At 41.1% G+C, this 21,872-nt stretch overlaps 1 protein-coding gene and 1 pseudogene across 6 annotated transcripts in view; both read left to right on the top strand.

Moving 5' to 3' along the window:
• The first annotated feature begins 1,959 nt into the window (after positions 1–1,959).
• Positions 1,960–3,247, top strand: LOC101153147 (BRCA1-A complex subunit Abraxas 1-like; annotated as a pseudogene).
• A 1,551-nt stretch (positions 3,248–4,798) lies between these two features.
• Positions 4,799–21,872, top strand: part of ASAH1 (N-acylsphingosine amidohydrolase 1) — a 30,233-nt gene continuing 13,159 nt past the window's right edge. The window contains exons 1-6 of one of the 6 annotated variants that reach the window (XM_063709086.1): positions 7,526–7,667; positions 10,032–10,228; positions 10,543–10,812; positions 16,007–16,053; positions 20,219–20,309; positions 21,739–21,825. In XM_063709086.1, the coding sequence (XP_063565156.1) occupies positions 10,780–10,812; positions 16,007–16,053; positions 20,219–20,309; positions 21,739–21,825 (258 nt within the window). In that variant the 5' untranslated portion in view covers positions 7,526–7,667; positions 10,032–10,228; positions 10,543–10,779. Of the gene's footprint in view, positions 7,668–7,812; positions 8,444–10,031; positions 10,229–10,542; positions 10,813–16,006; positions 16,054–20,218; positions 20,310–21,738; positions 21,826–21,872 lie in introns of those variants that run through there. The other 5 variants (XM_055348888.2, XM_063709087.1, XM_004046709.5 and 2 more) reach the window with 5 other exon arrangements.

The following is a 21,872-nucleotide window of genomic DNA, read 5'->3' as shown; positions in this document are numbered from 1 at the left end:
ATCCTTTAACTCCATCTTCCATGAACGTTTTGAAGTCCCCTTGTATATATATTAGTGTTATATTCTTTTTCGGTTGCAAACTCCCTGAGATCTGGAATTTGTATTTCACTGCATGTGTATCTTCCATAGCACCTAGTAATCTGCTCTTCATTTAATGGTCATTTAGTACTTTCTATACACACATTATTACTATAATTGTTATTGTTGGCTTCTGTTGTCATTTCAGGGTGACTGTCATACTCCTCACCTTTCTGAGCTGGGAAACAGTTGAGAAATATACACAGGCGTTAGAAATATACACAGATTAGATTCTGCTTTCTTGCTCATTAAGCTGAAATAGAGAAAACAATTTTGACCTGAGGCCAAAATGGAATTTCAACACCTTCTACTTTGGAATGAGCTTGTGTACTCAGTCTTTAGGCAAATGCAAATGACTTTTCAGGGGCACAGCCAATTTCTAACAGGAGGGGAGTGAGCTGAGGGCAGGGTGAGGATGGAGGCGCAGGGACCGGATGTGCACCCTGGTGGCAGGAGGTGCTTATAGGCACCATTCCTTGACTACCTTCTCTCTACATCTCTCAGAGCTCTCATTTTAGAGTGCTTTCTTCCAAATCTTCACAGCCATTACGTTATAACGTCATGATTTTAAAGTCTGTTGGTGACGTGCCACTTTGGGAAGATGTGGTCAAAGGCAGCAACTACTTTCACGTCCACTGTTGTCATCCAAGGCTTGCTGCAGTAGGATTACCAGTGTGGGCAGGCATATCTACTACTGTGGGGAGGCAGATCTGAATGAAAGCGCCAGAAGAGAGGCCAGGCCACGCACGTTCTGTGACCTTTTCAATTATTTACCGATTAGATACATCATACATCTCTCCTTCCCTAGGGAGACATGAATGGAGGAGACTGCAGAGAAAGGTGGACATTTTCTTCCAAAAACATCTGATGCTAGATCCAGGTTTTGTGACACCTGAATCTTATGCAGTTTAAGTGGTCCTCCTTAAGGAAAAGAATACAAATTTACAAGCATAAAATTTAGTAAAAGGCTGGAAAGGGGCATGAGCAAGTGAAGGTACTAAAACTTAAACTTCATAGATTTGTTGTACATCCTCCTCAACAAAGAAGAAATGTCTATTTTCATGTGTGTATCAGTTAGGATGCTCTCAGATACAATACTTTAACTTGTAAGCAAACCAACTTGTCCAAGATTCAATAACAGAGTAGTGGTTGATGTAAATGAAGAGTCCAGTTGTTGGACAGGATCTGTGGTTGGTTGATCTAGCATCTTGACAATGTCACCAATGACCCAGTTTCTTTCCATCTTTCTACTGTGTAGTCCACAGTATCAATTTCATCTTAGGTGGCTCCCTTCAGGTTTATAGCATGCTTGCCAGCAGCAATGGGGATTCCTAGCTTCCTCTTTCATATTAGAAGGGAGAAGACAAGGCCAAGCATGGTGGCTCACGCCTGTAACCCCAGCACTTTGGGAGGCTGAGGCGGGTGGATCACCTGAGGTCAGGAGTTCGAGACCAGCCTGGCTGACATGGTGAAACCTCGTCTCTACTAAAAATACAAAAAATTAGCTGGGCATGGTGGTGGGCGCCTGTAATCCCAACTACTTGGGAGGCTGAGGCAGGAGAATTGCTTGAATCCGGGAGGCAGAGGTTGCAGTGAGCCAAGATCGGGCCACCTCACTCCAACCTGGGCGACAGAGCTAGACTCCATCACAAAAAAAAAAAAAAAAAAAAAAAAAAAAAAGAATAGCATTACTGATTCCCAAATAGATGATGTTGAAGTTGTTTATACAATTGACATTCAGAAATATATTCCATGCTATCAGTTTTTTAGTTTTTATAATTCTTCAGGTGAAGTAAATGAGCAAGCACTGAGGAAAATATTATCAAATTCACAAAGAATGTGGTAGGTTGGTACAAATTCCATCGCCATTCAGATCAGATCATGACATTTAGAGAGAGGCTGCTTCACAAAAACTTGCAGGAGCATTTTTCAAACCAAGACCTTGTTTTTCTGCTATGAACACCAAGTATAATAACAGAAAGCCGCTCTACTCATCGACTGGAACATGCCTTATATAAACCTCGAAAAGGACTTTTTCACAGGGTACCTTTAGTGGTTGCCAATCTGGGCATGTCTGAACAACTAGGTTATAAAACTGTATCAGGTTCCTGTATGTCCACTGGTTTTAGCCGAGCAGTACAAACACACAGCTGTAAACTTTTTGAAGAAGATGGATCCTTAAAGGAGGTACATAAGATAAATGAAATGTATGCTTCATTGTAAGAGGAATTAAAGAGTATATGCAAAAAAGTGGAAGACAGTGAACAAGCAGTAGATAAACTAGTAAAGGATGTAAACAGATTAAAACGAGAAATTGAAAAAAGGAGATGAGCCCAGATTCCGGCAGCACGAGAGAAGAGCATCCAAAAAAGACCCTCAGGAGAACATTTTTCTTTGTCAATCATTATGGACCTTTTTTCCAGATTCTGAATTTCTTCATGCATGTGTTATGTCTTTAAAAAAATAGACATGTTTCTAAAGGTAGCTCTAACAACCACCACCATCTCGATGTAGTAGACAATCTGACCTTAATGGTAGAAAACACTGACATTCCTGAAGCTAGTCCAGCTAGTACACCACAAATGGTTAAGCATAAAACCTTAGACTTAGCTGACAGATGGCAATTCAAGAGATGACGGCGGGCGGATCACGAGGTCAGGAGATCGAGACCATCCTGGCTAACACAGTGAAACCCCATCTCTAATACAAAACAATTGGCTGGGCGCGGTGGCTCACGACTATAATCCCAGCACTTTGGGAGGCCAAGGTGGGCGGATCAGGAGGTCAGGAGATAGAGACCATCCTGGCTAACATGGTGAAACCCTGTCTCTATTAAAATACAAAAAATTAGCCGGGCGTGGTGGCAGGTGCCTGTAGTCCCAGCTGCTTGGGAGGCTGAGGCAGGAGAATGGTGTGAACCCAGAAGGCGGAGCTTGCAGTGAGCTGAGATCCTGCCACTGCACTACAGCCTGGGCTACAGAGGAATACTTCAACTCAGAAAAAAAAAAAAGAGTGTTCACGGCTGTTAGACACACAAGACAAACCATCTAAAACGGATACTGATAGTAGTAACCGATAAAAAAGCATCCAAGATGAGCAGTCCAGAAACAGATGAAGAGATTGAAAAGATGAAGGTTTTGGTGAATATTCATGGTCACCTACATTTTGATCCTTTTAACCTTAAAAGGAGATTTTTTTAATTTGGCTGATGGGTAAAGCCAAACATTTCCATTGTTTTTACTAGGTTGAGCTACTTGCAGTAATACAGGTAAGTTCATTTGTTTTTACTATATTCACCTGTTTGCAGTAATCCACAGATAAGTCTTAGCGCATTTATTTCACAAAGTACTTTTTCAAACATCAGATGCTTTTATTTCCAAACCTTTTTTCGCCTTTCAATAAGTTGTTGAGGGAAAGGCTTACACACATTCTTTAGAATTGGAAAAGGGAGGTCAGGCACAGTGGCTCACAGCTGTAATCCCAGCACTTAGGGAAGACAAGGCAGGATTGATTGAGGCCAGGAGTTAGAGACCAGCCTGGGCAACACAGTGAGACCCATCTCTATTAAAAAAGAAAAGTATTAGAAAAGCTAGAATAGCCTTATTTTCACAATGTGGAAAGAAATTTATATGAAACTTATCTGAGTCATTAAAATTATCCTTAAGTGATAATTTTTTAGAAATATATTACGGCTAGAGTTGCCAGATAAAATGCTGGATCTCACGCAGTACCTTTGCAAAACATGATCTAAAATGTAAATTTGTCCTACATTTGTACTTGCTAAATCTGGAAGCCTTAATTATTACACAACTATAACGCAACACAAACAATAATCTCTCCCCTAGTTTAGAGTCCTTTGCACGAAATTTAGCAAATCCTTAATTTTGACTACAGTACAAGCCTGGTAATCCAGTGTGTTTGGGATAGGCTGGTGGAACTCAGAACTGATACATATATACATACATGTCTATCACATTCAATGTCTATTAGGTGTAAATCATCTTTTTATGTAAAAGACACTACTGGTTTGAGGATAGAGTTGTCTAGGAATGTTTTGTCCTGCTGTGACAGCATCACTATGCATCCCAGTGTAACATTCCTACAAAGGGAAGATCTCTTAACCAGGCATACTTACATTTGCTAGTTAGAAAACCATTCTGAGCAGTTTTAACTCCATTCAACTGAATGGTGTACTACATTGTATGAGCTATCTGTGGACCAGATATAAATGACAATCACCCAGAACCACTTTTATTCAACGTATGTAAAATGTGATGAGTGTTAACATTTTAAATAAGCGATCTGCTTAATGAACAGTGATTGGTATGAAGGGGAAGTGTCATTCTTTACCTCACTCCTGAAACAGTTTTCTATCCAAAGGTTGGTTTGAGTCAGTATTGGCATCATACAACCACTTACTATAAAATAAGTTTACTGGTGGTAATGTGATAGAATTTATTCCCGATATCTGATGTTATAAACTTTAGGGTCCCTGAAATATGCAGGATCCTTGTATGTAACTGGCATAAACCCTGTAAAGAGATAATTAAAGTTCTTGACAAAGCATAATGAGCAAAATTTCAGCTAGCTCAATTCAGTTGTTGAGGTGCTCTTTCTTACCCATTGTTTGAGCTCTCTTAATTGCTTTTGTGATTTGTTTCTTCTCACAAAGACCTGTAAAATATAAAGCTTCCTTATTCATAAAAAAGTCAATATTTAAAGTTAAAAAAATGTTTATTTCTCAAACTGAAACATTATTTCTCTATCTCTTGACCTTTTAGTACACATTTTTGTATATTCGGTTTTACTAAATCAAGTCAAACCTGTTCCAGGTAATGTGATGTTATACATGATAGGTTTCATTTAGGGTGGGGTGGCTAAGTTGCAACGCTTTTAAATCAAGGCTCCACCTCAGGAACCTAGGAATGTTAGGTAGGAGATGAGGAAGTCCACAGCTTGCCAAGAACTTCAGCTATTCCATAAACAATCTGATTACGTATCCCGACTCTTGCACACGAAACAGGTTATCCAAGTCTTAAACTTGATGCTTTTGTGCAGTATGAACCACCCTTTCCGTGGACATAATCATGCATTTGCACATTTAAATACCATTTTCTATGAACAGATCAGTATGCCAAAAACCACTGCAAAGTCTACACACACCTTGCCTTGACTTTCTGTACATTTCTAGTATTAAAAGAATGGTGTAGGCAAAATAAAAAAAGATATATGTGTAAGAAAAAAAAGACATGCATGAAATGGTTTAATTTTAGGGAACTAGATTTACATTTCATCTGAAAAGAGTATCAATAATATATAATAGACCTTTGAAAGTTAGATGCATAGTTCTGCGAAAGTGGTGCCTAAGAACAGTATGTCAACTGACGAATTTTTTCCATAAAGAATCTGATTTTGCTAGACTACCTAATCACCAATTAACATCCTCTAGTAGGGAAAAAAATATGCTTGGTGACATGTTTAAATCGCTGTCAAGAATACTGAAGATGAATGATCTTCCAATCAAGTAGCTATTTGATTTAGTAATAACAACTAAAAGATGGGAATCCTCTTCTTCACACACTTATTTTAAGCTCCAAAGTAATTCCATAGATTCAACATTTAACACGTATATTCAATATTACACTTTTTTTTCCGGAGTGAAATGGCTCTGAATGCCTTACAGAATTTGCCCTGCTCTCCTTAACTAAATACTTTGTCTATTAATACTTCTTTCTTCTTTTCCCCTTGTTCTTTCTGTGCCAGACCCACACACGTCTGCTGTAATTGAACATGCCAGGCACATTCTCCATTTAAAGCCTTTTAACAGCTGCTGTCTCTGCCTAGAATACTCTTACTTGGGCACACACAAAACTAGCTTCCTGGCCTCCCTCAACTGTCTGCTCAAACTTCACCTCCTTAATCATGTCTATCTGTCCCTCTTATTTAAAATTGTGACTCTACCACTTCTGATCTCCATACTTGATGCCCCTGGCCTCCCTTTTTCTCCACAGCATTTATCACTAACATCCCATGTAATTTTCTTAGGTATTATGTTTATTGCCCATTTCTCACCTAGAACATACGCCTCAGGGTGGAAGAAGTTTGTCTTTTTGTTGCTGTTCACTGCTTATCCCCAGTGTCAGGAGACATGCTTGGCACATTGTAGGTCCGCAGTAAATATTTTTTGAATTAATAAAGAATATTTCTACCATCTGCTAGCTTACTGTTCATGCAGGAGCTCAAATGTGCTTTAAGCATGTGGTATGTTTCAAAAGTCAAACTTCCTCCTTAGGGAGAACACTGTCATCTTCTCCTTTAAAAAGAAAAATAGGAAAAAAAGCAAAACAAAACATCACCTTCTCATTTCCCCACCTCCAACAAACAGTGTTGAGTTTTCTAAAGAAATAATACAAATGGATAAAACTGCAATTTGTTGTCCTTTCTCTCACATGCAAAAAAAAAAGAAAAGAAAAGAAAAGAAAAAAAAAACTGCCGAGATTTCGGCAGCGTGCTGAGCTTCATCAAAGCATTAAGACAATGCTGCTTGAGACGTCAGAGGCTCATCCAGGAAGTGCAACCCAGAGGGCAGGATTTCCTGCTGGACTTTGAAATCCAATCCGGTCACCTACCCGCGCGACTGTGTTCACGGATGGCACGAAAGCCAAGCGAGTCCCCCTGCCGAGCTACTCGCGTCCGCCTCCTCCCAAGCTGAGCTCTGCTCCGCCCACCTGAGTCCTTCGCCAGTTAGGAGGAAACACAGCCGCTTAATGAACGGCTGCATCGGGCTGGGAGAGAAAGCTCGCGGGTCCCACCGGGCCTCCTACCCAAGTCTCAGCGCGCTTTTCACCGAGGCCTCAATTCTGGGATTTGGCAGCTTTGCTGTGAAAGCCCAAGTGGATAACCAACAGCTTGGAGGACCCGAGTGGATTCGATTCTCTCTCACTCCTCGGCCACTCAACTGCTCCTTGTCCCTGACCCCGCGGTGGGGATGAATAACTCAACTCATTTCGGGCCGCTTTTCTCAGAGGCAAAGATGGGTCAGGGTGGGATGTTACATTGGTGTTGAGACTCTTTGGATCCGTTTCGTGGGTACCGAGGACGCCTGGGTACGCGGGACAGTCTGCACCCGCCTGCCAGAGGCGCCCCATCGAGGCGGCGCGGGTGAAGCTCCCGGCCCCACCTACGGGGCGGGGCTCCGGCTCGGTCCGACTATTGCCCGCGGTGGGGGAGGGGGATGGATCACGCCACGCGCCAAAGGCGATCGCGACTCTCCTTCTGCAGGTAGCCTGGAAGGCTCTCTCTCTCTTTCTCTACGCTACCCTTTTCATGACACTGAAAAGCCCCGTCCTCTCCTCCCAGTCCCGCCTCCTCCGAGCGCTCCCCCCACTGCCTGGAATGGTGCGGTCCCAGGTCGCGGGTCACGCGGCAGAGGGGGCGTGGCCTGCCCCCGGCCCTGCCGGCTCTTCTTTGCCTCTGCTGGAGTCCGGGGAGTGGCGTTGGCTGCTAGAGCGATGCCGGGCCGGAGTCGCGTCGCCTTAGTCCTCCTGGCTGCCGCCGTCAGCTGTGCCGTCGCGCAGCACGCGCCGCCGGTGAGTGAGCTTGAGCCGAGGCGCAGAGAGGGGCGTGCAGGTGCGGGTGCGGATGGAGGCGCAGGTGTGGCGGCGCGAGCGGGTACGAGGAACACCTCGCGCTGGGCAGCTTCTTTACGGGGGTCTGCGGTTTCGTGCACAGGGGTGTGGGTGCAGAGCGGGCTGGCGAACCCCGTCCTCGGTAGATTCGGTGCTACCTGCAACTAGAACACCTTTAAAGGAAATCCTAGTCTCTGCAGGATACCTGGGTGTGATTCGCACATTCTTAAATTTGAGTGAGTGTACTTGAATAACCAGTTCCAGGCTCCTGCATTTTGAAGTGTTTAAATAAAATGTTCCGGTGGACCTGTGTGCATTATTCAATCAAGGACAGACTTCCCGAAGAAGTTCAGGAGTTCAGCCCAGGATACTGCAGGGCCGTGGGAAACGCTGAGTGGTCCCAAGCCTGGGCGGTGCGAGCAGCCCAGAGCAGGCCCCAAAGGGCCCCCTGTGGCCTTTTGCACCCGAGTCATGGGATCGCTTGTCCCGTGGCTCTTTCCCACGAGCAAGTCACAGGGCTACGGACTTCCTAACTGCAAGAGACAGTGAGGGACGAGCGTGACTCTTTCATTTTACAGAAGAGGAAGTAGGGCTAGAGTGAGAAAATATTTAGCCAGAGGTTACACTATTGTTTACTGAACATGCGTAACGTCCGAGCCTCTTGACGCCCAGTACTCTTTCATAATTCATTTCTTTATAAAGCAATCAGACTGCGTTTGTCTTTGCCAACAGATCGGGTAAGTAGGAACCTGGCGCATCTGGCCTGAGGCTAGATGGTGATGGTCTTGAATAGTTTAGGTAGGTTATTGAAAGTGGAAGCAAGATGTGCATTGTCTTCTGTTATACCTGTAAGGAGAAATTCTTTAAAATCATGGTGGGATATGATTTAGCCATTAAAATTGATATAATGTTGAGCAGATAAAAGTAGAATCCAGAATAGTATATACAGTTTTTCCTGTAATAGGAAAATACACAGAACATGTATGTGGACACGATTAAAGGCCTTAAAATAAAATTGCTCTATTGTGGGTAGGGAATTAGTTTGCTTGACGGTAGTTGGTATTATGGGAATTCGGAAAGACTGATACTTTGACACTGTCAGGGCCCTTCATTCAGATACCACCAGGAACACACCATAAGTTGAACAAATTGGGTTTAGTGTTCTTTGAGGCAAAGGAGACCACACACCATGAGCGACGGTAGGTTATAGAAAAAAACCCATTACAGAATTTGAACTTTGGTTGCATGATTTGGGGTAAGACTGAGGAACCGGGCTTTGCTGTAGATAGAATGCTGTTAGAAGGTGGGGCAATTCTGACTGAGTAAAGAAGGAACAGCCATTCTGTTTAGCACGAGAAGGGGATGTTTGGTGTTTTGTGCGTTGCAGGTGCCCTTGTTTTTGTCTGTTCTTAGACAAAATCTTCAAGTGGCATTGCTTTGTCTTAGTGTGTCATGTCTCAGAATAATCTTATCCGAGGTAGGTATCTGTGAGATTGTTTATGTCCAGGAGGAAAACAGAGCTTACCTGGCTGTAAGTGTCAGCTCGGCTTGTAATAATATTGAGGGATAGCTGTGGGACTCAGAGCAGTTTCAGGTGTTGGAGGCTGTTTTTTCTTCTTTCTCAATAGCTTTATTTATTCTAGCAAAAGTATTTCGATAGCTATTTTCAGAAGAAGAATCAACAACCTCTCAATGGATATAATAGTTCTTATCTAGAACAGCGGTTATCAAAGTCTAGTCTGGCCACTGGTGTCAGTTTGGGAAGCTGTTTTCACAGGTTTTCGATGAAACGGGAAAAATAAGAATGCAAAACTAAAATTATTAATTTAGAATGTTAATCTTTACTCTGATTGTATGGACTTCAAGTTTTCATTGTTGCTAACTTGTTCTTAAAAATAACGGCAGAGGTAGATGTTATGTGCATGGAATTTGTTTTGTTTTAACATCTCCATTTGGCAGAATAAAAATTTGGACCCTCCTGTGCCAAGGCCTCATTAATTTTTTTTCCTGGCCTGGAAAATCCTGGGATCCATGGACTGAAGGACCTTTAGAACCTTACAGAAGTTTAGTGACTTCATTCTCTGAGAAGAATAAGCAGTTTTTCAATTGGAGTCATTATATAATAAACTATAGCCTCATGGTAACAAAAGATATTTCAAAAGTACTTTCAATAAATATGAATAATGAGAAGCAGCTTTAAATTGGAAACAAGTCATTTGATGTAGAACATCTGTAAGGATTTTTTGTGTGTTTGTTTTTGAGGCTTTTCACAATATTCGTATGTGAAGGTCCTCCTGAGTTATTCTTCATTATTGAATTTTTTAGGAGTCTTTTAAGAGATGATGGTGAAGACAGTGGCACAAGAAATGTCTGGAGAGATAGCGCCAGATGACATCATCCAGGGTTCTGTAGACTCTTATTAAGGATTCAGAAATTTATCCTAAAAAATGGGAGGATCTGGAACCAGCCAATGGGAGGCCATTAGATGGTTTTAGACAAGATAACATTTTCACTTTAAAAAGGTGAGTCTGGATTGGAGGGCAGCAAGGGTAGATATGAGGAGCCTAGTCCAGAAAAGAAAACAGCGTGCGTTGAAGGATGGTGGCACCAGGGGTGAGGGAGAGAAGTAGATGTTCTAGAAAAAAATCAGGAGGGCGAGTGAGCTGAAGGAATCATTGGGTGAGGATGAGGGAGTGAGGTGTCAGTGTGACCTGCACATTGCTGAAGTGCTTCGCTGGGCGAATGGTGGCATCAGTTCCAGGGAATGTGGGGAGGGGAAAGCTTGGGGGCTAAAGAATGAGGATCGTTTTCATTTGGGGTGTATGTTACATTTCAGGTGGCAGAGAGACATCCAGCAGGCCACTCGGACTGGCACTCGGAAGAGAGACACTGACAGTCACTGGCATAATGATATTATATTTGAAGCCCTTGGAGCAGATGAACTCACCTAGAAATAGGATAGAGAAAGAGAAGAAAAGAGAACTAGGCAAAGGCTAAGTAACTTGCACGTATATGTGTCAAGAAGAGGAGAAATTGCCAAAGTTAAAACAGGACAGGCCGGGCGCGGTGGCTCATGCCTGTAATCCCAGCACTTTGGGAGGCCAAGGTGGGCAGATCATGTGAGGTCAGGAGTTTGAGACTAGCCTGGCCAACATGGAGAAACCCTGTCTCTACTAAAAATACAAAAATTAGCTGGGTATAGTGGCTCACGCCTGTAGTCCCAGCTACTCAGGAGGCTGAGGTGGGAGAATTGCTTGAACCTGGGAGGAAGAGGTTGCAGTGAGCCAAGATCCTGCCATTGCACTCCAGCCTGGACAATGAGCAAAACTTCGTCACAGAAAACAAAAACAAAAAAACAGGAGAGTAAGTGGAACAGGAAGCTCAGGGAAGAGACTGGGACAGGTTAACTATGTTGAATATTATTGAGATGTCAGTAGTATTATGATGTTGGGCAACTGGAGGTCATTGGTCACCTCGACTAGAGCAGTCTTGGGGGCAGAAAATAGCTTGCAGTAGGCTAAGGGTGATTGGCAGGAAAGGAACTAGAGGGGAGAGATGGCTGCTCTGCGTAATAAATCTGACCCACTTCATAAGATGTGCGAAGGTGAAACGTAATGGCTTAGTAATTAATTGCCAAAGTAAACTTGTAAACTCATTTTTATGCATCAGCTTCTCATTCAAGTTAACAGCATATGTCAACATTGTTGACATTAGCTATTGAATCAGCTTTAGCAATGATTTTCACGCAGTTGCCAGAAATCTCATAGACCCTATCTGGCCTAGGAATTTATTGCACTTCATCTGCTTTTCCCTACTTCTCCCAAAGAAGGAACACACAGGTGTAATCCATTCACTTATTCAACAAATACTGCTTGCCTACTATGTGCCAGACTCCTAAATGCTGGGAATGTGTCAGCCAGTGAGATAGATGAGATCCTTCCTCTCATGGAGGGTTTATTCACATTCCTTTGACCTAAATATCAGTAGCGTAATAGGATGCCACCCCATCAAAGCCCAGAAGACAAGTGAAAACATTTTCAAGCTCATGTGAATTCTTATACACGTAAGAAACATGCCTCTTTGTATTCAGTGTTTCTGCTGAGTTGTACATAAGAGGACATTATAGGAAAAACTTGTCTGCAAAATAGTTGTTGATGAATTCAAGAATTGAATGAATGAAAAATTGTCTTGCTAGAGTTGTTTGGCTTCTGATGGGTATGAAAACTGACATGAGGTATGTAATTTTAGATTATCTTTCATTGTCTCTTTCTGAGTATTTCAATAAGACAAGCACAAAAGGGCTTTCTGGACTTTTAAAATTCATTATTAGAAGCATACATTATTTCATTGAGGGTCTCCTAATTCTTTCGGGCTCAAATATTTTAAGGAGCTGTACAAGTTATGCCATTTTTTAAGAGTATGGAGCTTTCATTGAGACCTTAATAATGTTCTCTTTATATTTTTGGGGTTTTTTTAGAATGTTACGTTCAGTAGCTCTGTAATTAATTTCTCTTAGTGAATGGGGAGGACATTCAAAGAGGCTTAAGTTTCTATCAAATAACCAGAAAAATTAGAGAATTTGCTGACCCAAGCAGTCTTTTAAAAGCACTTTCCAGAGAGTTTCTTTTTTGTTGTTGGTTTTTTGTTTTTTTTTTTTTTTTTTTTTTGAGCTGGAGTCTTGCTCTGTCTCCCAGGCTGGAGTGCAGTGGCACTATCTCGTCTCACTGCAACTTCCACCTCCCGGCTTCAGGCAATTCTCCTACCTCAGCCTTCCGAGTACCTAGGATTACAGGCACATGCCGCCCAGCTAATTTTTGCATTGTTAGTAGTAACGGGGGTTTCGCCATGTTGGCCAGGCTGGTCTTGAACTCCTGACCTCAGGTGATCCACCCACCTCAGCCTCCCAAGGTGCTGGAATTACAGGCATGAGCCACCATGCCTGGCCCAGAGAGTTTCAAATGCATTGAAATATCAGATTTTTATCACTTATCTTCACTCTTAGGAGACCACTGAGGGGCAGGGAGAAAGGTGGGGAAGGGCAGGGAGAGAGAGAGAAAGAGAGGTACGGTGGGGAGAGGGTTAGAGAGAATTGATTCTAAGTTGGATTTGGTTCCTGTGATAGGGTGTGCATGGTATACCATCCAGACCACATAATCTCTCTTCTTACCATCTGTTTCTAATCTTTACCTATCATCTATTTAAGTTTTTACCTGCCTTAATAGAGTTGTCTGTTATTAAACTGTTTATAAACTTGGGGATAGTAAGAAACTTTAAATAACATTAAGTAAGTTCATTATAATTCTGTTTTAGGGCTAGTCGTGGGTTTTGAAGCTGTGTCTCCCTGTAGAATTCTTATTTGAGGGGGAGGAAGTAGCTCTTTTTTCCACCCTACCCCTAAAACTAACCTTTTTGCATAAATGACTTAGGCGTTCATGCCGTGTGAGCCCCTGAAATACTGTAGTCTCATAGCTGCCAACTTTCTTATTTTCTGTCACATTTATCCTATTTCCTTGCAGCCAGGTTCTATGCCAGTTTCACGTTTGTTTATTGCTACCAAGAGTCGTTATCAACCTCAGACTCACTCCACATGTATTGTTGCTAGCTTGCTCTTTAGTTCTTACCTCTGGGGCAGGTCACATTCTCTCCTAATACTAGACAGAGCATTTTCAACTTTGCTCACACTTGTCTAGTAAGAAATGTGCCTGTAATTTGATGTTTATTTTGGCTTTGGAACCCAGGGCGTGCAAATGTCATTATTAGGAAGGGATAGGAGTCATTACATTTCACTTAATTTGCCGAGTTGATTCTAGTGATCATCAGAAGCCCTGAACTACGCGCAGATTATTCTGTTAGGAATTAAATTGAGGCATTGGTTTTATTATCTCTGTGGGAAGCTGTTTGTTAGAACAGGGAAAGCCATTGACTCTGATTCTGTCACCAGCTGTGTAACTTTCTGCAAGTCACTAATGGAGCAGGGTCTTAAGTCCACAACATGATCATAAAATTAAGCACTTGGGTTAAGTACCCATCACAGTATTCCCAACTCATAGGAAAACAATGGTCAGATAAACAAGAAAATATAAAGCAGAGTATCTCCTCACAGCAGAACTTATTTACAAATTTTACAAAGTAAAATTAAGTTGCAACCCAAATAAGTCTCTAAGTAGCTCATTTATTAGCAAAATAAGGAAGGGCATTTACCAATGGTGGATTAACTAAATTGTATTCGATTGTAGCAGCAGAAGTATTGTGTCCAGGGAAAATGAAATTATTTTACATGTCATTAAGTGAGAACCCTTGTCCTGGACTTTGGGAAGAACATCAATATCAATTAAAGAACAAAGCATGTGATTTTTGAGTGATTTTTCTTGACTCTCAACATACCGATAACTGATCAGTTCTTGATATTTATTAGATGATCAATGCCAAGTTTGAAGTGACTGAAGAGTTAGCCTCTGAATCATCTGTATAAAACAACTACAGGCGAGGATGTTTTCGAAGAAGTTGAGATAATAATGATTGAATATAACCTGGAATGGAATCTGCTAAGATATATAAAAATTGACAGTGGTAAAAATATTTGTGAGTAGAAAAAGGCTGAGTTGAGCAAATTCACAAAACTTGTAAACATGCAAGGTGTTTAAAGCTCATAGTTATTTATTATAGTATTCCTTTTCAGATATTTTGTGGAAAATATTGGAATCTCACATGTGTTATTGAACCAGCAGTATAAACCATGAGCTTCATTTGCTCTTGTGGATATAACCATCATCATTTTTGTGAATTTTTATCAGAAATAGAGGCCGGATATCCTGATGTCTCTTGTGACAGAGCCATTAGATAGCTTGCTAGCTTTAAAGTTTTGCAGTCTTTGAGTTCACAGTTGAGACTGAAGTTTTTCTAAACAAGAGCTGCCCCCAGCCACTATTACTGAACACGAATGGCTTTGGAAATCAGCTTTTGCTACAGACTTGATATTGTTTCTTAATGAATTCAACCCAAAGTTACCAGACAAAGCCACACATATGTGAGAAACTTACAGTGTGGTAAGGCAAATTTGACAGCTAATGTTTGAATCACAGGTAATGTCAACCTACTTTATATATTCCCCATGTTATCGAAAGTTAAAACAAGATGCTAGACCTCCATTCTTACACAGCTTTGCAACAGATACATTTTCTGAGCTCAAGCTACAGTTCCAAGAGTTTTCTGAGCTCAAGCTACAGTTCCAAGAGTTTTCTTACCTACTCTACTTTATTTTGTTTTGGATTTGTACTTTTTTAAAACAATTATTTTACTTTCACAGAACTGGTTCTCCAGAGGAAAGGAGATAAAGACACTTGATATGTTGAATGAGTAACAAAAGAATCATAAACCTGTGTGCACTTTTTTTGATAAGTTTAGGAGAAGATTCCATTTTGCCACTAAGCTTGGACAACTCCCCCTAAAAGAGTCTGTTCATTCCTTGTCTCAGGCAGTGATGTCAGGGTTGGGGGCTGTCCTCACCTAAGGAGCACAGAGTCTGGTGTTGACAAGGAACACAAACAGATGATTATAAAGCAGTGTCATAAACATGTTGATGAGAATGTGCACAAATGCTGTGGGAGGAAAGGAGGGTATGACTATTTTCATATGGAAGATAGATGAAGACTTCACAAGAAAGAAAATGCTTGAACTGAATCTTGGAAGTTAGAACCAGCAGTTCACCAGGTAGGGAAAAGGCATTCTAGCAAGAGGGAGTAGCAGAGGCACAGGCATGGAAGGGTGAGAGATGATAGGAAGTGCCTGCATATGGCTGTAAATACTAAGGGGAGTGTCAGGAGATGAGGCTGGAATGGTAAGTTACGGAAAGATGATGAAGGGCCCTGTGCTGTGTGCCCTGAAAATCTGGTTTGGGAGGCAAATCCCAGGACAGGTTGCAATACACATGGCTGATAAGTGCAGATAATACATTCTATCAGGTCATTTACTTTTAGTGCTAAGTCAGCCTCTCTAACATAAACATTTTCCATCTACTTTGTTACATTTGTTCGTTACTCAATATATTTGAAATGTTAGAGCCAAATTATAACACCTAGCACTTTTACAAATTGAATTGAAACTGAAAATCCACTTAATGGTTTGGGATTTTAGAAGTTTTCTTGGAAGGAAAAGACTTATTTTAAGAGGCATTGACATGTATAAAAGAGCAAAATCAGACTTGATGTTGTCTTCACAGATTGTTAACTACTTTTGAAATTGCTTATTCCATTGGCAAGCATTTGTTTATTTTCTGAAACTTAATTTTCTTTGCTTTTTAGTGGACAGAGGACTGCAGAAAATCAACCTATCCTCCTTCAGGACCAACGTGAGTAAACATCAGATGATCAAAACTCCCTTTGACCTTTGTGAAGTTTTTTCTGTATGTAATAATTGCTCATAAACTAATGATAGTGAATAAAATCTTAAGTCATGTTTCCCATTCCGAGACAGAGGTTTGTTTCTCAGATTGATTTATTATACATTTGGCTGAGATCTTGGACAAATATGAAAATATCTTCCGATTCAAATGCCCGTCGCTAGACTATCAAAATCATCGGAAAGAAAAGGATTTTAAGCCAGACGCGGTGGCTCACACCTGTAATCCCAGCACTTTGGGAGGCCGAGGCGGGTGAATCACGAGGTCAGGAGATAGAGACCATCCTGGCTAACAGTGAAACCCCGTCTCTACTAAAAATACAAAAAATTAGCCAGGCGTGGTGGCGGGTGCCTGTAGTCCCAGCTACTCGGGAGGCTGAGGCAGGAGAATGGCGTGAACCTGGGAGGCGGAGCTTGCAGTGAGCCGAGATCGCACCACTGCATTCCAGCCTGGGCGACAGAGCGAGACTCCGTCTCAAAAAAAAAAAAAAGAAAAAAAAGAAAAGGATTTTCATTCTCCACTAAATTCTCCTGTCTCCCATGAAGTGTTTTTCTCATCCTTGACAAATGTAAGGGCTGTATTTGAAATGACCTGTGATTCTCTTTGGTGCCTGGATATAAACCATCAAATTATATTGTAACAAAAAAGCATAGGCCCTCATATGTGAAACGTTCTCAAAATAAACCTTGGCACGACAAAGCTGTTGAGGACAAGACAGGATTGGAACACCTAAGAGGAGGACCAATGTCATGATTCAGTGTGTTTAACATTAATATTTTTAGTCTAGATTATGGTCTTTCCAAATCCTCAGTGTTTAAATGGGCCTGTGAGAAAGCCATAATAACAGCTCACAGACCCCTCAGAGGGTACAGAACAGAGAAAAGAAGGAACAGGTATAGGGGGTGGTGATCTTTTTCTCCTACACTGCCCTTTCACTGAAAGTAGCCTGCTGTTTGTAGGGGGAAACAGTACAACTCTATCTAGTGATATCAAGATGACATTTTCAGTTTGTGCAACATTCCAAATTACTTATGTTGTACTGTTGTTGTCTAAACGATGTATTTTAAATAGCCTCTGTCCCAGATAGCGTGAAACTGTAATAAACTAAATTCTTTTGACTTACTCGCCTTTATGTAGAAAGAGGCCAATATTTGGCAGGAAGCAATTTAGAGGTAACCAGTTTGGATGTTGTTTGGGGCCAGTGTTCATTCCAGCTCTTTCTTCAATGGCCTGCTGTCTGAAAGTCTTCCTTTCTGTCATCACTGGCATCATTCTGGCCTTCAGTGACATGTCTGCCTTACTGATTGATTATGTCTCTCTGCTGGTCTCACTGCCCCGATTCATTGAACATTTAATAAGGTGCCTTCCATGTTTGAGGCCGTTTGTACTCCCTTTTAGGTGCACTTTACATGTGTCTATAAATTGAATGCCCTGCAAACCATAAACCTTTCCTGATTAGGCATTTTACTGACTCCTTATTGCCATGTGCATGTGAGTGTGTGTCTACATATGTGCATACATACCTACATGTATACATACATATATACTCCTAAACACATACACATGTATACATGGACATAACTTGTATATTTCTTTCCTTGCCTTCATTTTTTTGCTAGGTTTCTTTTTACCTCACTAGCCTGCTTTCCTACACAAAAAGCCTCAGCTTTGCTCTTATCCTTCTCTTCTCTCAACTCTATCAATGGATCTTGAGATTTAGGAGATAACTGTGGTATTTATGTACCTTTGAATGACAGACAGACGTTCTGTTCCTTTGAGATCATCCTTTTCAATTAAGTGCGTAGATTTGGGCAGCATCCATGGGCAAATATGAGGAAAGAAAAAGATAACCTGTTTGGCCAGCATGACTAGTCAAATCAATGCTAGAGATAAAGGAACTGATAGCCAGATCACCCTTGAATCCATCTGAGTCCCATTCAGCATTTCTTTCCCACTGCTCACGGGGTGCCTAGCACTTGCTCTCTTATTTGTATATGTGTGTGTTGTGTCACTTGGACTAGTTTCCATGCCACCTAGGTAGCCATGTGGGTTCAGGTGATGTTGCTGATATTATGAATGGCATGGACATTGCAAACACTAAGTCTCAAAAATGATGAAATGATATTTCTTGTTTGCAGTGAAGTAGGAAAATAAACTGTGATAACTACCGTTGATTGAATACCAATGCTGCTAAGTGTTTTTTTTATTTTTGCATTTTTCATATAGTGTCTTCCCTGCTATTATAAGGTGGATACTCTTTTATTCTTATGGGGAAATTGAGGCGCACAAGTTAAATACTGAAATGTTTTAGAAAACTGTTTAACGAGAGGTAAAATGTGCAATTATGGCTAAGCTTTAGTCATTAAAATAATTGGGTTTATTAGATTAACCAGTTCTCTCAAATTCTAATTAGTGCAGGTTTGATGGTAGAGAGGTTGTGGGGTCTCATCATCCCCACTTCATTGTAATCCCTTCATTGTCCGTTGTGTTGTGTTCATCCCCTGTCATCGCGTCTCTGAGATCCATGAACCTACCCAGGACTCGAGGCTGAAAAAGAATCAGGAATTTATGGCGGATATAGAGGCATGATTTGGGATTGGTTGGATGTTATGAGGTGAGGAGCAGCTGATTGGAGTTCATAGGGATGACACGCATAGCTCCAACAGGCCACTGAGTTATCTTTGCTACTAGACATAGAAATCTAAATGCACACTTGAAGGGAGAGGGGAGACTAGTAATACCTGCCCATAATATGGGGAACAATAATTACTTACTGAATTGTGGGACAAATTTTTATATGTGAAATTATGGTCTGTCAGAAATGGAATTAATTTGTTGTGATGAAAAGTTTTTTTCTAGAATATAAGTATTGTAGTATTTCATGTAGATATCAGCTCCTAAGAAAATGGGGAACTTGAAAATGCTTTGAGAAGAACAAAATTCGTTCACTATGATTTTGTTTAAATGTACATTTCCAAAATTGAATATGCTTTTCTTTGCTGTCTAAATCACAACCTGAATGTCTGCTAGTTAACAGTTTCATAAAACCTCATACATATACCAGGGCCGCAAGTTACACAGCATTATTTAGAGAACCAAGTAATTATTTATGACAGTGGAAATATAAATAGAACCACAGTTCATGACTTAGGTAATAACCCATCCCCAGCTATGGACATAAGTCTAGATAACATTTCTATTTAGGAGACTGGTATCATTGTGGCACATACCAGAGTCACCCTGCCAGTCTCAGGAGCAGATCAGTGGAACAGATGATGATTATTTTTAGGCATAGGTTTATACTGATAAACCACTAAATGGCACACCCTTAAAAGCTATTTCAGTTTAGTAACCAGGGCCAGAAAATAATGTTCCTATAGCAACAAAAATAGTTGTAGAATTCATCCACCAGAAATATGGCCCAGCTTCACTGATAAGTGACTGGATGTTGCTATATCCTCAGAAATTGCTGCACGTAAGTTAAAGAGTAGGAAGTTGGAGGATATGACAGAATACAGCTTGGGCTTGGACTTTGTACAGAAAAATGAGAAGAGAAGAGGTATATAGTAGGGAAGATTAGGATGGCTGACAGAATCATGAAGGTTCTTGAAGCTGATTGTGGGAAGATAATACATGTTGCCATCTGGTGCTTAAAAGGTGATCTTCCTGAAGGCAACACTGGAGACATTGGTTTGGCAATAGTGTTACACTCTCTGAGAGAGAATTCTGAAACTGGAAACCAATTGGAGAATTGTCTAGAGCCCAGACTAAATCTTTGCAGATATTTAGGAGAAAAAAAATGGCAGGTATTTCCCGTCAGTGATAATCAGGTTAGAGCTCTTAAGCCATAGTTGATTTTTTCATAGAAAACCAATTCACATGAACCTTCCCTACTAGATCATTCTATTCCAGGATTTCTGTGACCGCTTATGATTGTGTTCTCAACCTAGAAGCACTAGGTAGAGAATGAACTTTCTTTCCAAATTTTGGTTTGGGTAACCAAATTCTACACCGTTGTTAAGACTATACCTCTCATATATCCTTATAGATGTATCTAACTGACCCTCACAAAAAACCCTTTCATCATTTCAAGATGTTACACCTCTCATTACAGGTACAGAGGTCCAGTTCCATGGTACACCATAAATCTTGACTTACCACCCTACAAAAGATGGCATGAATTGATGCTTGACAAGGCACCAATGGTATGCTATGATGCTTAAATGTTTTATTTCTTTATTTTTATTTTTTATTTTATTTTATTTCTTTATTTTTATTGATTGATTGATTTTTTTTGTTTGTTTTGAGACAGAGTCTCACTCTGTCACCCAGGCTGGAATGCAGTGGCACGATCTAAGCTCGCCGCAACCTCCGCCTCCTGGGTTCAAGCAATTCCCCTGCTCAGCTTCCCGAGTAGCTGGAATTACAGGCACCTGCCACCATGCCGGCTAATTTTTGTATTTTTAATAGAGACAAGATTTTGCCATGTTGTCCAAGCTGATCTCAAACTGCTGACCTCGAGTGATCCTCCCACCTCAGCCTCCCAAAGTGCTGGGATTATAGGAATGAGCCACCATGCCCGGCCATATTTTTTATTTTATTTATTTATTTTCCCCCCAAGGACCGTGAAGATTCTATATTAAATTTTTTATTTCTAACTTTATTAAATATTATTGTATTTTTAAAAGAACACTTCATGAAATTACCCACAGAATAGTTTAAAATTATGCTTTTGATACCTTTCTGCCGTATACGTTAAGTGACAGCAGAGGAAAAGAGGTCATTCCTCTGTAGCCTTTCTTCTTTTTTGTAAACTTTACCTTTGTTTCTTTCCCTTTATGTCATCTCCCTTCATGTAAATAATTAAGAATCAAATTCACTTTAAAGATAAAATTAGACTTACTGTATTAATATATTAATCGAGGCCAGGCACGGTGGCTCATGCCTGTAATCAATCCCAGTACTTTGGGAGACTGAGGCAGGCGGATCACCTGAGGTCAGAAGTTCAAGACCAGCCTGGCCAACATGGTGAAACCCCATCTCTATTAAAAATACAAAAATTAGGCCAGGCGCGGTGGCTCATGCCTGTAATCCCAGCACTTTGGGAGGCCGAGGCGGGTGGATCACGAGGTCAGGAGTTCGAGACCAGCCTGGCCAAGATGGTGAAACCCTGTCTCTACTAAAAATACAAAAATTAGCCAGGCATAGTGGTGCATGCCTGTAGTCCCAGCTACTTGGGAGGCTGAGGCAAGAGAATCGCTTGAACTCGGGAGGCAGAGGTTGCGGTGAGCGGAGATCGTGCCATTGCACTCCAGCCTGGGCGACAAGAGCAAAACTCCGTCTTAAAAAAAAAAAAATACAAAAATTAGCTGGGAATGGTGATGCATGCTTGTAATCTCAGCTACTTGGGAGGCTGAGGCAGGAGAATCGCTTGAACCTGGGAGGCAGAGATTGCAGTGAGCCGAGATGGTGCTACTGCACTCCAGCCTGGGTGACAGAGCGAGACGCTGTTTTAAAAAATATATATATAAATTGTCAAATAGCACTCTCTTTTAGCTACATATGGGTAAGCCAAAAGGTAATCTTGACAGCACTTCATTATGTCTTTTAGTAAGCATTTTATTTATTTTTCAGCTAAAGGTCATAGTGAATTCTCTGAAGAATATGATAAATACATTCGTGCCAAGTGGAAAAATTATGCAGGTGGTGGATGAAAAATTGGTAAGAAATATTATTTCTCACAATAAATGTTAAGCACATAGAAAATG

Source organism: Gorilla gorilla, chromosome 7 (genome assembly GCF_029281585.2).
Source record: "Gorilla gorilla gorilla isolate KB3781 chromosome 7, NHGRI_mGorGor1-v2.1_pri, whole genome shotgun sequence".
NCBI lineage: Eukaryota > Metazoa > Chordata > Mammalia > Primates > Hominidae > Gorilla > Gorilla gorilla.
The sequence above is the reverse complement of the archived record's forward strand: the minus strand, read 5'-3'. Positions and strand labels throughout refer to the sequence as shown.